Raw genomic sequence first — 13,237 nt, 5'->3', positions numbered from 1 at the left:
ATGTTACCGAATTCCTCAAACTTTTTGGAGCAAATTCAGTTGACATTGGGTAGTATGATGCAAAGTGAGATAACTCAAAACTTTTTAGCTAGGAAATAAAGACTTCCTGTTGGCCTGGGATGGTCAACAGGACACTAAGGAGAGAGTTTCCTTTAAAAGACTGGAAAAGCCTCAATCTCACATTTTGCCAGAAGTGTTTTGACAGCTTTTCTTTTATCAAGAAGATTTTTCCCAATGTTTTTCATATTAGAAATACAAAATATGGAACACTACCTGTAAAAAAATGTTTGATTGATTTGTTCTTTGACTCTCAATTTTACTTTTTCAGATTAAAGAGAAAAAAATTCTCCACTGAGTAACTGATCTAGATGCAGTTAAAAGTATTTTATGTATCGGTTACTCATTTTGAGCATCCCCAATGCTTGTCTTGGGATTCTTACTAGTCTTGGTCTTTGACAGCACTGTGTAGAGATTAGTAATTTACCGAGTGTCAAAATGTGCTGAAATATTTCATTGAAGTATGCTGGCTCCTGAGCAGATGGGACTGAAAATGCTTGCATGTAGTTTTTTCACTGAGGACATTGCTGATGTCAACAGAAGGCATGCCCACTTCTCAGACACTAATAACCCAGTTAAGCAGGCCTGTGTTGATAAGAGTCACACAGTTCACAGACTGGAGGGCAAAGTACACCTTGTGACATGAGGGAAATGTGTTGGTTTTGTGGCCGAGTCAAAAGGAAGCATAGGAAAATGTTTTTTTTTTTTTTAACGAGATTTGCTCTCAGCAGATAATTTATAGCAGCATATTCAGTCCTCATATAAGCAGATGTAGCTTCTCTGAGGCCGGTACTGTTAATGCTCTTACATCAGGAGCTGATTAGGACTAGGCATTAGATTTCAAAGGAAAATTAGCACTGGCTACTGTGTGAGAGGAAACCTCCGAGCCCTTTACACCACTGTTGCCAGCCAATGGCTAAAATGTCAAAAACTGGAAAATATGAACAGGCCTAACGTATAGCCTGAGTCAAGTCTCAAAGCTCCAACAGATGCAGTGGTGAGCATTGTCTGATACTGACACAGGATCTCTACAGACTCAAGACCTGCATAATTCAGTGAAAACTGGCGTATGAATTTTTGTGTGCAATAGCTCTTCTTTGCCTTTTGTGGCTGAAATGGTCACTGAACTTAGTTTCTTGGTTATAGGTTCATAGAACGCAAAAGGACTTCAGCCAGCTCACTCCCCGCCCCCAGTAGTTTATTTCCTTACAGCAACTGGAGATGATGGACAGATAAGATAATCTGTATTTAATAACTTTATTAATCATTTTGGTGGTGGTCTCAAAGGAAACACTGAAAGTATAATCTGTGTCTATTCTCTAAGTGTCTGCTACACAAATGGCAAACAGTCCTTTCATTCTGCAGCTCAATTGAACCTCCTGGAGATGTAAAGAATGCTGGGAACAGGCTTCTTTCAATGCAGTTTTAATTTTTTTATGTATTTATTGAAGTAAAAGAGAGCATGTATTTCTTACCTTGTTATTGTAGCATGTGACATTAACCACAAAATCAGTAAAGGCATCTTTGAAACTTTTAACCTTCAGCAGAACATTTCAGAAGGAAACAAACATTTACTTGGCACAGGCAAAAGTTCTTTAATAGAAGGGAAGGACTGAATGATGTCTGCTAGTTTTCATCTTTTAACACAGTGTAAAAAGAAATCATTTTATGATTGTCATGACATTAGGGAATAGCATTATAAACCCTCCAAAATACTTCAAAAGATTAAGTATAGAAGGAATAAATCTAGCTCTGGCACAGTTTCTTGGACTTAAGTAGATAAGAGCTCCTTTGAATTTGAAATGCATATATGTAAGCCATATGTATTCTGCTTAGCTCTTTCCTGGCATAATCCTCAAAAACTTCACTACTGGAGGATGCAGGATGACGATTCAGCCATTTTAAGTCACATGGATCACTAGATTTTGTACTGATGTTAGTGCTAGACAGACTGTGTGAGCATTGCTGGTGCCAGAAAGCACTGTTGTTTCACATGAAGGTGGGGGAGTTTGCTCACATCGAATGGTTGTTATCCAGCTTGCAGAATCTGGCCCTCTATTCATGCATTCTGCCAAATGTAGCAGATGAAGAGGCATCATAAAAATCTTCACAGGATGTTTGAGATATTAGAATAGGATCATGAATCAGTTATTTGCGTTGCTCTGGAAAAGCCTGTGGGAACAATTTCTGTATTTAGGAAACCTGTCCTCACCTTTTCATCACAAAACATTCTGTTCTGTATTCCTTTTCTCACTGCCTAGCTCATATAAACTGTCAGGAAGATTTTGCTTTGGACTTCTACAAATTAGTTTGTTTAGAGTAAGACAGTAATTTTTATTATTTTTTTTACCATCATTTCCCATCTGAAGTTAGCCTGCTCTGTTTGTCTCCCCCCAGGCATCTCTTCTTTTAATTGAGCTTTCTACTGGAATGACAGACCCTTCTGTTCATGGCTCAAACACATTGCAAGCTCTTGCACTCCTCTGCTAAAAGATGTACTAAGGACTATAGTGACCATCCTAGTAAATGAGAAAATGGCACAGTATCCTTTCATTCAATTTCTGCTTTCTGACACAATGGTGCCAGCACTAACTGTGCCTGTCAAAGTGCCTTTGGGTACACTTGCTTCCACCCACTGGAGGTCAGCATAGATCTTCGTAGTAAGTAGGGAGAAACACTCTGGGCTTGTACAAAAGGGAAATGTTACTATAGTGTGTATGATGTTCAGTGTTGCTAGGAAGGCATGTTGCTCTGTTTTGTACCTGATGTCATCTCTGCTCAAGAAAATAGCAAATCCTTTGCACATTCTTCCACTTGATTGAGACAAAGAATAGAAAACAAAACAAAATTCAAAAACATCTGTGTTGTAAAGAGAAATTATTGCTGATGTTGATCTTTATCAACCAGCTAAAAAACACAAAATCAAATTCTTTCCAAGTACATTTCCAATTACATAGTTGTCTCATGTTTAAAGTTCAGGGGAAAGTAACTCCTTTCCAATGAAGAGTAAGGTTGAGAATCAGGTAGAAGCAGTCAGAGAGGATGATAGATTAGCAAACCCTGCTGGAGACAAAATGTAGTATCCACTAGATTTCCAGGTGGTCAGAATTTCACCCATAGATTTAATGTTCAGAAGGACCCTGATGACTCTGTTACTTCACAATCTGAATCACGCAGGCAGTGGAATGAAAGGCCAGACCCCCACAGGGAAAATGAGCAGATCTTGAGATCTGGAAATGTTGGTTGAAACTAGTGAGCTAGAAAGTGGGGTTGTCTTGTTCAACTACTTTCATGAAGTCCCACAAATATTACTGAGTTTTAAGCTGTCTTCATATTATAAATGTCACAGTAAAAATGGAACAACAAAGGATTATTTGGCTTTACTGTTATTTAATCAATTAAGAACTGGAATGCAGCTTTGCAAGTGATTTATTCTCTGCTTTGCAGAGAATTGATAATCTAGACAGAACACTGAAAAACACCTGCATCAATTTCTTCCTTTTCCCTGAAAAAAAAAAACAATCTCACAAGCACAATTTAGAATTCACAAATATTTTCTTGCAAGTTTTTTATCAAAAGCCATAATGAGATGGCATCTATAATTGTTGTTGTATGGATGTAAGTTCTCTGGAGGAAATTTTGAGTAGCTTCATTGACACTTTTTATATTAGACGTAAACAAAACAACTTCACCATCAGCAGAAGAATGAGAAGTACATGGTTTAAATTCAGATTTTTAATATAGCCATTATTGCTGTTTAAACAAAAATTTGCCAATGCTAAGGGAAGACAAAAAAAATGTCTCCACTGCTGTTTCTGAAAAGAAAAAGAAGGCAACAACTGATATTACTATCAGAAAAAAAGGTTTTCTGTCAAATAAGGAACCAAGAACACATTCCTCACTAAATCTCTCCATCAGATGGTTAGCCTGTGTACTACTGTTACTAACCCCTTGCTCTGTAATCTCTCTGTATATATGTCTAATTTATCAGTTTCTTATAGATTGTCAGCAGCCTGCTGCCTCCATACCGCCACACGGCTCACAACTAGCCAGGGGGCCAGATTGCCAGACTGTCAGGTAAACTTAACTAACTCTCTTCTCTTTGCACATAGCTGCATGCAGGTCTGCAACCCCCTCCTCTTCCTTATACAAAAGCTCTTTGCTACACTTTGTCACTAACAGCAAACTTTTAACAACTTGAGGAATGGTATAATTTCTGCAGTGACAGTACAAATGTGAATCACAACATTCATGCACTTACATCCATATTAAAATATGGAAAAGAATGTGAAGTTGCATCTTATAGTCCTTATTTGGTCTTTTTATGCAGTTTTTGATGATGTCAAATAGTAATGATTATATTTTGTTGCTTGATAGGTTTAATTAAATTGGGATTTTTTATTTTAGGGATAGGTGTAGGCTTCCATTTTGTAAGGTGGTATTTTAAAGGCATTTGTGAGATTTTAGTAGACACTTCTCAGGAAGCTCCCCCTGACCTGGAGACTCAGACCCACTGCAATCAGTTCTTAATCTTGTTGTTAAAAGTACATTTGTGGTGTCCTTGCTCATACGTGGTGCAAAGGCTAAATTGTGGTTCTAAGATGGTTGCGTTAATCAAGGCACAAACCCAGACCTAAGCAAAAAGAGATTACAGTACTTTATCCGTTCACAGTACATTCTGTGCATGTATTCACTTACGCCTATATTTTAATTTCAAATACATCATGTTATTTTTAGACCTTAGCCTGATCTGTAGTGACCAAGTTGATTTATAGCTCTACATAGAATGGGAGACCTACTTGATTTAGTACTGCTTTACATTTGTCTGCAAGCATTAACTTACTCTGCAAACAAACCCGCAGAAAGGGCTAACATCCGAAGGAAACTCTCAGGGTTTTCTGGTTTGTCCGTGAATCCTTCCTGAGCTAGGAAGTCCTCATTAGCTACAACCAGAGCTGGAAGTGTTGCTCAAGAGGCTTTTCTTGCCATGTTTCCAAATCAAAACCATGGCATATGGAAAACAATTATAATAATTTAAAATATGGTTAATATTTTTAAAATATTCAGATCAGTCATCCCACAAATAACACCTTTATATGTAGTTGAACTACTGACTCTTAAATCACTATTGGATTTTACCACCAGACTGAGACTCTTCTGGTGAAGTGAAAACAACACACTGTTTTTGATATGTTAAGACTGTTGGCTTGCTTGCCTCAACCACATAGATGCACAGCCTTGTAGAGCAGTGAAGCATAACAACAGATGTAATGCAAGTCAGCATGATGGCATAAGTTGCTGAGTACTTTATTTAAAGTATTTGAAATTTGGGGTAAAATCTGAAGGCATTTAAAGAATTCCTTCAGACTTAATGAGGTTCAGATTTTCTAAAATCCAGCAGAGGAGGAAGACAGAAGCTTGTACTGCCCTTCCTTGCCCTCTGACGATCTCTCCTGGTATGACACCTATGCTTTCAGTCACATGGTGATGCTAAATGGGGCAGATTAAAGCTCTGCCAAGCCCTGAAGTCGCCCATTTTAAGAAAGAGGTATGCTTTTTTTTTTTAAGTCTAACATTACTCTTGCAGTAATGTGACCTCCCAGTGGCATTTCACTCAGGATTAAACAATAGCTTGTTATGACTAGTAACTCACACAGATGTTTTCTGCATCCTGTAGTATGTCTAACTGTGTTCAAACTAGTTAATATGCCTGACCACAACACAGATTCCCACTGAAGTTCAACATCAAATACTGAGAGATTTCTCTCATCCATTATCTATACAAGTGGGCCTTGTGTAGCTTTGGATTTTCTAGTAATTGTGATTCCAGCATGTAAGCTTTGGTGAACTTCTCGGGATAAGCTATGAACAGATTCAAGACAAATGAAAATCTTGACACATCATATCTTTAACACGTGTCACCAGATATTTATTGCACATCTAGTCAATTTATTTCGCTATACATCTGTCCTTTTGCTTGTATCTGCATATTTCAACTTGAAACTGATCTGGAGAGTCTGTGAGAACTTTTGTTAAGACATTTTTTAAGTAAACTGATGCAATAACACATGCAAGTCTCACTCTGCCTTCCATGCATCACCTCAATTACTAGTTCCAGGAGTATGGGGCAAGCAACCAAATCTAGGTGTAACCTGAAAATTACTGTATGCTGTTCACCCTTCCTAGCATCTCTAGCTACCTGCCTGATGGACTATATTGGACAAGACTAAAATATTTCCATCATCAAGTACTAAAAAAAGCATGTCTGTCTTTGGATTGCATTCAGGTTTACGTTGAATTCAGTGACAACCTCATTTTCCTGTCAGAGGCCAAACTCTAGACCCAAGTTACCTATTAATAATAGCAAAATCAAACTCCCCAAAACAGATACTGCAAACGAAATTATATTAATTTTTAATAAGAAGTAATGCTTTAATTTATATAAAATAGGTTGTAAATAAAAAATAATGTAAAATATTACTGCATGCAAAATAGTTGCATTCTGAAAATATCACTGATCTGATTATATTTGCCATTGCTGTATTTTTACAGTTACAATCAATGCCAGATAATATTGCATGTGAATGTCATCTTTAAGACAGACAACAGCATACTTACTAACACCAAAGGGCTTTGCATGCTGTTTTCCAAATGATTTTAGAAATATGTGATTAGCATTTTGAGTGCCGAGGATAAAAAATAGCTGCTTAAAACCAGACATTAATACTAACACAAAAAAAGACACAGACTGTATTCAGGAACTGAATTAATAGATCCCCAAATGGTACCAACCTCTAAAGAGAGGTTTACAGAAATGTCTATTCAAACCAAATATTTTAAAAGCTGCACATATTCCATGGGGGGAATATAACAATGTTCTTCCTTGTTCTTAGTTAATAGTCAACAGCTTCAGGTTCTTCCATTTCCTTCTATTGCTTTGTGTTATTCATCTCACCTGTTGTCCTCTACTGCCCATGACTGTTAATATGCCTGATAGCTCAGCTCCACAACCTGCTGCCACAATCACTTACACTGCCATAAAAAGCACACTGAATGCCATGTGTCACTTGCTGATTCTGATATAATTTTTGTTTATATACTGCTATGTTAATCTGCATTAATGAACTGAATATATTGTGTTTCTGAAGAAAGGATGGTATAACAGAGTTCTAGGAGAAGACTCAGATCTACAGGGGCTACAAGTGATGGGTTGCTCAAAAGTGCCTGTTAACCTTGTAATTTTTTTTCCTCTTCCTAACAACCCAATATTTGTTATGGGTTGAAAAGGGAATGGTGAGACAAAGTTTTATATTTCTTCTGTGCATAGAAATGTGCTTGTATTTCAAAGAGAGAAGCAACACAGAATTACCGTGAAAACTAATGTAGTTCTGAATACAGTGCTTCCTAATCTGAACATAGTCTGGTGTAGTTTGTATTGCAGTATTTGCAGTCAAGGCTGACTTTGTACTGAAGTCATGACAACAGCGTTATTATGGTTGTGCACGTTTGCATAGAGGAGAATCTTACATCTCAAAGAGGTCCTCTTTCAGGCCATTGCTGTATGTAGCTAGTCTTAATTATGGCCATTTCCTCACCAGTCCTCTCCCTCAGAGTATGAACATCTTGTATTGCTTATTTTTAAAGCTGGGAAGGAAACACCAAAAGACAAACACATCTCTGCTAATGAGCAAGGAAAATGTCTGTCGAGTTTCAGTTCCTTTCTGACAATTACAGATGTCTTTCAAAAAATAAATGGGGCAGCAAGGGAGCAGAGCAAGGCAGTTTTTGTAGGGTAACGTGATCACCTCATTCTTTGTCTTCCCTGAATGTGATGTTAAAGTTCTAATTAGCTTTCACTTCTCTAGAGGACTTAAGACTAGTGCTTCTCCTAAGCTTCTCCTAAGCTCCTTGAACACTTAGGAGGTGTTGAAGCCAGGAGCTGGCTCTTGATGAGTGGGTAAGTTTGAGAGTACATGCAGACTTTTTGGGTGTAGCTGCAGTCACTCCTGACACTTGAGTGGAGTAGGCAAAGATCTCATTCAGATCTTCCTTTAGATGCTGTATCTCCATCTGTATGTAGGAGGATATGGCAGAAGAAAAGGATAGTTATAGCCTTGGAAAAATTACTCAGAGAAGACAGGTTTGGTGTTTTATACAGTTTTATTAGGATTGTACTAGTAAGTAGGTCACATTCAGTAAGAGATCACACTTTCACAAAGTTATGAGACCTGATTTCCGGACTGGCACTGTCTTTCATTTCAATCAGTTGCATATAGAAAATCTTGAATGCTCTCATAACGATAGCACCTGTATTTTGTCCTTCAAATTCATTCTCCCATTTTGGCCATGCATTTGTTTCTCCACGCAGCATTTTTTATCAGAGCATGCAAACAGCAATTGTGTACATGAACTGGCAAGCAGGATATCTGTGTCACTCCATATATGCATCCAGGTGTCACTCAATGTGTGCACATGAAGATTTTCTTTATGTATACTGTGTAACTGAGGATACAGATTTAGAGATGAGGTTTCATCCACTTTTTGTTTCCAGCCCTGTACCTTTTACATGCACGTAACAAGTTTGCCATATATTTTACGCATGTTTTCTCTTTTCTTTTTGATTTTCAGTCCTAATGCTCTTCCAGAAGAGCAGCCACATTCCAGCTCTCAGTGTGCCCCTCTCAACTGTCTCTCTAAGCCTCCTCCTTACCCCTAATCTTCATACGCAACATAAGAGAAAATGCAGAGTGGAGTTCATGCAACAAAGGTTGGGGTTGTTCCCAGCAAGCGGGTAGACAATTCTGCCTTGTTGCTGCATTGACAAATCTGGATTCATATCCCCTGCTCCAGCGACTGAGGGAAGGTTGAGAAGAAGAACACAAAGCACAGAGCCCAACCTACCAAGAAGACTTTTTATGGTTCCTCTGATTGTATTCAAACTTTGCTATCACAACTAAAGTGTAGTGAAATTTAACATCTTGACAAAAATGTTCCTCCCAACTGCTTGGCTTTGGCTCTGAAGTAATGAGAGACTTAAGCCAATGTTAGAAAAAGTTATGTTACAAGATTCTGCCCTCACATCCTCTAAGTTCAGCCATAGGAACCAGTTTAAATTTCCTTCTGTCATTAAGGGTGTGATATTTATTTCTCACTTTATTTGCACCAGATTTTTGTGTTTATAAAATGCAGTCTCTTTCCTTTTTTTCTTTTTCTGAGAATTGTATTTAACTGATATTATTTTTAAAAAATAAGAGGAATAGCTTAAGTGAGGAATGACTGTGTTAATACTAAAAAGAGGCTTGTTGCATTGGCCAGCATATGGCCAATTTTTATTGCACAAAAGTGTTGGAAATGGGTTGAATTGGAATGTTATCAATGACTGTATATTTTGCTGTTGCACTGATATTGTTTATGCTCTTGTTTTTTTAATTCCTATTACACTAGCTTCTGGTTTTGTTCTAATTCTTCACTGAAAGATAATTTTTAAGCCTAAGAAGGAGATGAAAGGATGATGTATTCAGTTGTTTTCAGTTGTTTGCTTGCATTGTAATTGTTTTGTTGCATTTCAGACAAGTAGATGAATTGGTGCTGTTTTTGGAGTTACATTCTATTTGGTATCTGAGAAAGAAAATCTAAAATAAGTAAGATGCTGTGTGCTAATTAAAAACTTTCTTTCCTCCCGCTCCCATATTCAGGGTACTAGCTTGAGGCCTTACCTTGAAAGGCTAGTATGAATGGCGAAGTCATATGCATTTCGTGTGAGGTATTCTGTGGTGAAAAAATTCATGCAAGAAGGGTTAATTGTGTGGATCAAAGTTAGTAGGACTTTGTTGAATATTGTAGTGCATTTTTTCCTTGCCAAAAATCAACAGACACAGAACCTTAGCTCATGTCAATTTATGACAAATACTCAGGTGATCTACACTACGCAGACTCTATTGCAACAGTGCACAGTGTTCCTAGTTAAAGATTCTTTCCTGTAAAAGCTGAGTATGTCTGGGTTTCTTCTTAAAAAGTAGTGAGTTTAAGAACAAAATCAAAGATATATTTATTTTGCACAGTACCTGACAGCAAGGCCAGTGGCTAAGTAGGGCTAAGTGTGTATGGGCTTCCTATCTGGTCATCAGCTAGAAAATTAAGTCTGCAGTACTCCCTACCTGCCTACTTATTAGTAACTAGCAGACTCCTTGCTTTGTCAGGTGGCCTTAATTAATTTACAGAAGAGAGGCTTAGATATTTCCACATCTTTATTCCTTCTCTGCAGCACACGTTTGACCTGCAGGTGGGGAAAACAGTACAGCCTAAGGTACAGAGCATCTGGGGAAAAAACACACTGCTGCAGGTGTGGCTGGAATAATCCTTTCAAGTTCTGCCTGAATCTGAGAAAATGAAGTCCATCTTCTGTTAGTAACAGTGCTTACCAAATGTTACGATAAACAAAACATCAGCAAAGGAAAGAATCGGTGACCACTCAGTGTGCCTAACAAATCATTAGTACCATAGTACCAGTAATGAAGGTGCTGTAAATACAAATACTCTATGTCATCACCAATGTATGTCGTGTAACCTTGGCAAAGCAGCTATTGTAACAGAACATTCAGAGGTGGACAAAATAGGAATAAACTGACATCCAATTCTGGTCAGATCAAACAGACAACACTTGACAGTGTTTTGACTTCGGTTTCCATGCAGTTTGCATGACTCTTCTCATATACATTTACATTGCTATTCAGTATCATACTTAACCCATGTGTTTGTCTTGTCATAGAAAAGTCAAGTGAAACCTTGTTCAGCTTTATCATAATGTCTGACACCGAGATTAGCTGCTATTTTGATTTTTTAAAAAACAATAGTCTGAGGCAAATTCTGCCTTCAAAAAGCATCTCAAAATTCCTGACCCTGTCAGACTGGTGTATGAATATTGTACAGTGGCTACATTTGTGTCCAACAAAGACAGCTACTGTAGATTGTTAAAAAGAGAAACAATTTACATTGCACTTTGAATATAGTTACTGCAGGCTGCACTTGAAATAGTTTTTCCTATTTTCATATCCAGCTCAAATGCATTTTCTCTGAATTTAAGTTAAATTAAAAGGAAATTCAGTGAAATATATTTCCTTTCTATATGGATACAAATTTATTTGGAAAAATGTTGTATTGAAACACTTGTTTAGAAACGTATTTGTTTCCAGTTGTGATTTGAAGAGCAATTTTGGGAATTGAAACATTGTACTAGTATGTTCATGTGGATCAAGAGTTACAGAACAGCATCCAATGATACAGAAATTGTGGCCCCATTTTATAGAAATAAGTGGATTTATTAATTTTTTTATTCTCTTAAGCTTTAAGTTTTTCGTGTCTAAATTTTCAATTTACATTTTTTATATGTAATAATACTTAAGTGTTGGAAATGTAAGAGAACTAGAAACAAACCAACTTCAACGTACAAATGGCTGTAGTTATTGCATTGTCAGTTATAAAACTGTGTAGGTCCCTGGGACAACTTTTGTCAGTTAACTAGTACAAAATAAAATATCTTGAACGTGAGATGATAAACTCTTGTTTATTATATAATGATTGATATCATACAACTTTGTGAGAGATTTTTAGGAAATATTTACATGCAGATGAACAGAAACAAAAGCCAGGTTTTTAAAGGATTGCAAAATATTATATTTTGCCCATTTAAAACTAATTTATGATGTATTGAAATCTATTCTGATTTTTAAAGGTAAGAAAAAAATATACATATATTTGTAACGGTTGAGGGTACTCAGAAATGCTGAAATGTGTCCTACACAGTAGGGAAGCGATTTAAATCCTGCTCTGACTTTTGTATCTGAAACGCAGATTTTGTTCTCTATGATGGCCTTGAATTTTCTTTGTGTTTGGAATAGCCTGTTCAGTTCCGAGGCATTTTGGTTTGGTTTTTTTTTTTTTGGATGTAGTGAAAAGATATACCTTGCTCAGTGAAATGATCCACTTCTGGAAATCCAGTTTATAGGAAATATGTGGGGAAAAAGGAGAAGAACAAAAAAATTAAATAGGAGAAAGAGGTGGATGAATAAGTACTTTGTAAAATGTAATAGTATGAAAATATATTTTCTATCAGTCAGAAGATAAACAGAGGAAAATATTACTGTTTTTCATGCTTATTGTATAGAAGTTTCTGCCTTTTAAATGAAGGCAATACTGATATTCTTTCTGATTGATCTGATTGACAGACTGGCATCTCTGCTTTCTCCATCCATTTTCACAGTAAATTAATGTAATCATAGTTATACAGTAGGGTTTATAGAATGAAACTGTAATTAACGCTGCAGGTTTTAATGCCAAGATGACTTTCAGTTTCTCTTAAAAAAAGATTGTGATTTTTTTAAGCCATTTTACATATCTAATTGTGAACAGAAAGGAGATTGTTATGAAATATAACCTCACTTACAAAATATGACCTCACCTATAAAGGTGCTCACGATAGTTATGTTGGAAATACTTAAATAAGCTGCTAGTAAAATATGACCCAGTCCTTATCACACTGGGAATAGCACCCCTGAGTCTGGGCCCTATTTTGATACCAACCTTATTGTTCAGCGTGCAATGCCAAAGTCAGTAGTTGTGCTACCAATTCCACTATAGCTGGATTAATCATCATCATAAAGTATGTATTATATCAGCACTTCTGAGGTCTGTTCCTTTCTTTGGTGAAAGATGCCTATTCACTGAGGTTACAGTAACTTTCTTTCTTTTGTACTTCAGCAATCTTCAAGTGAAAATGGCAGGCATTGAGGTTTTACATTTGAAGTATGATAATTGCTGTAGTTACCTCTTTAAAAACTCCAGTCATCACTTCAGTTTTCCTTTGCTGTGTGTGCAGTGAGTCTGAAAGGGATATACAACATTCAGGCTTTTTTAGCCTTTTTTTTTTTTAGTATAATTAAGCATCCTGTGGACAAGAAACTAAAAAGCAATTGCCTTTCGCCTTCAGGCACTAATGCATCTTAATATGCAATGTAAAATGCATGCATGAGATTCTTAACATCATGTAGCTTTTCCATATCTATAACTAAGCTAGAAAATTCTTATTTCCTGATAGATTTGCATATTCTTCCTGCTAGAAAGGCAAGAGGATGATTACAGAGAATCTGTATCTTTCATTTGGAGGTGTGTGGCTTAAATCGTC

General features: G+C 36.8%; 1 protein-coding gene across 4 annotated transcripts in view; it reads left to right on the top strand.

Annotated features, from left to right (window-relative positions):
- BICD1 (BICD cargo adaptor 1) overlaps window positions 1-9,404 on the top strand; it is a 167,638-nt gene extending 158,234 nt beyond the window's left edge. For 2 of the 4 annotated variants that reach the window (XM_034063249.1, XM_034063250.1), the window contains 2 exons: window positions 4,059-4,134; window positions 8,686-8,842. In XM_034063249.1, coding sequence (XP_033919140.1) covers window positions 4,059-4,134; window positions 8,686-8,773 — 164 coding nt within the window. In that variant the 3' untranslated portion in view covers window positions 8,774-8,842. Of the gene's footprint in view, window positions 1-4,048; window positions 4,135-8,685 lie in introns of all 4 variants that reach the window. The other 2 variants (XM_034063251.1, XM_034063248.1) reach the window with 2 other exon arrangements.
- Window positions 9,405-13,237: the final 3,833 nt, after the last annotated feature.

The sequence above is a fragment of the Melopsittacus undulatus genome, chromosome 5 (assembly GCF_012275295.1).
Source record: "Melopsittacus undulatus isolate bMelUnd1 chromosome 5, bMelUnd1.mat.Z, whole genome shotgun sequence".
NCBI lineage: Eukaryota > Metazoa > Chordata > Aves > Psittaciformes > Psittaculidae > Melopsittacus > Melopsittacus undulatus.
Note: the sequence above shows the minus strand (reverse complement) of the source record. Positions and strands in the feature narration are given on the sequence as shown.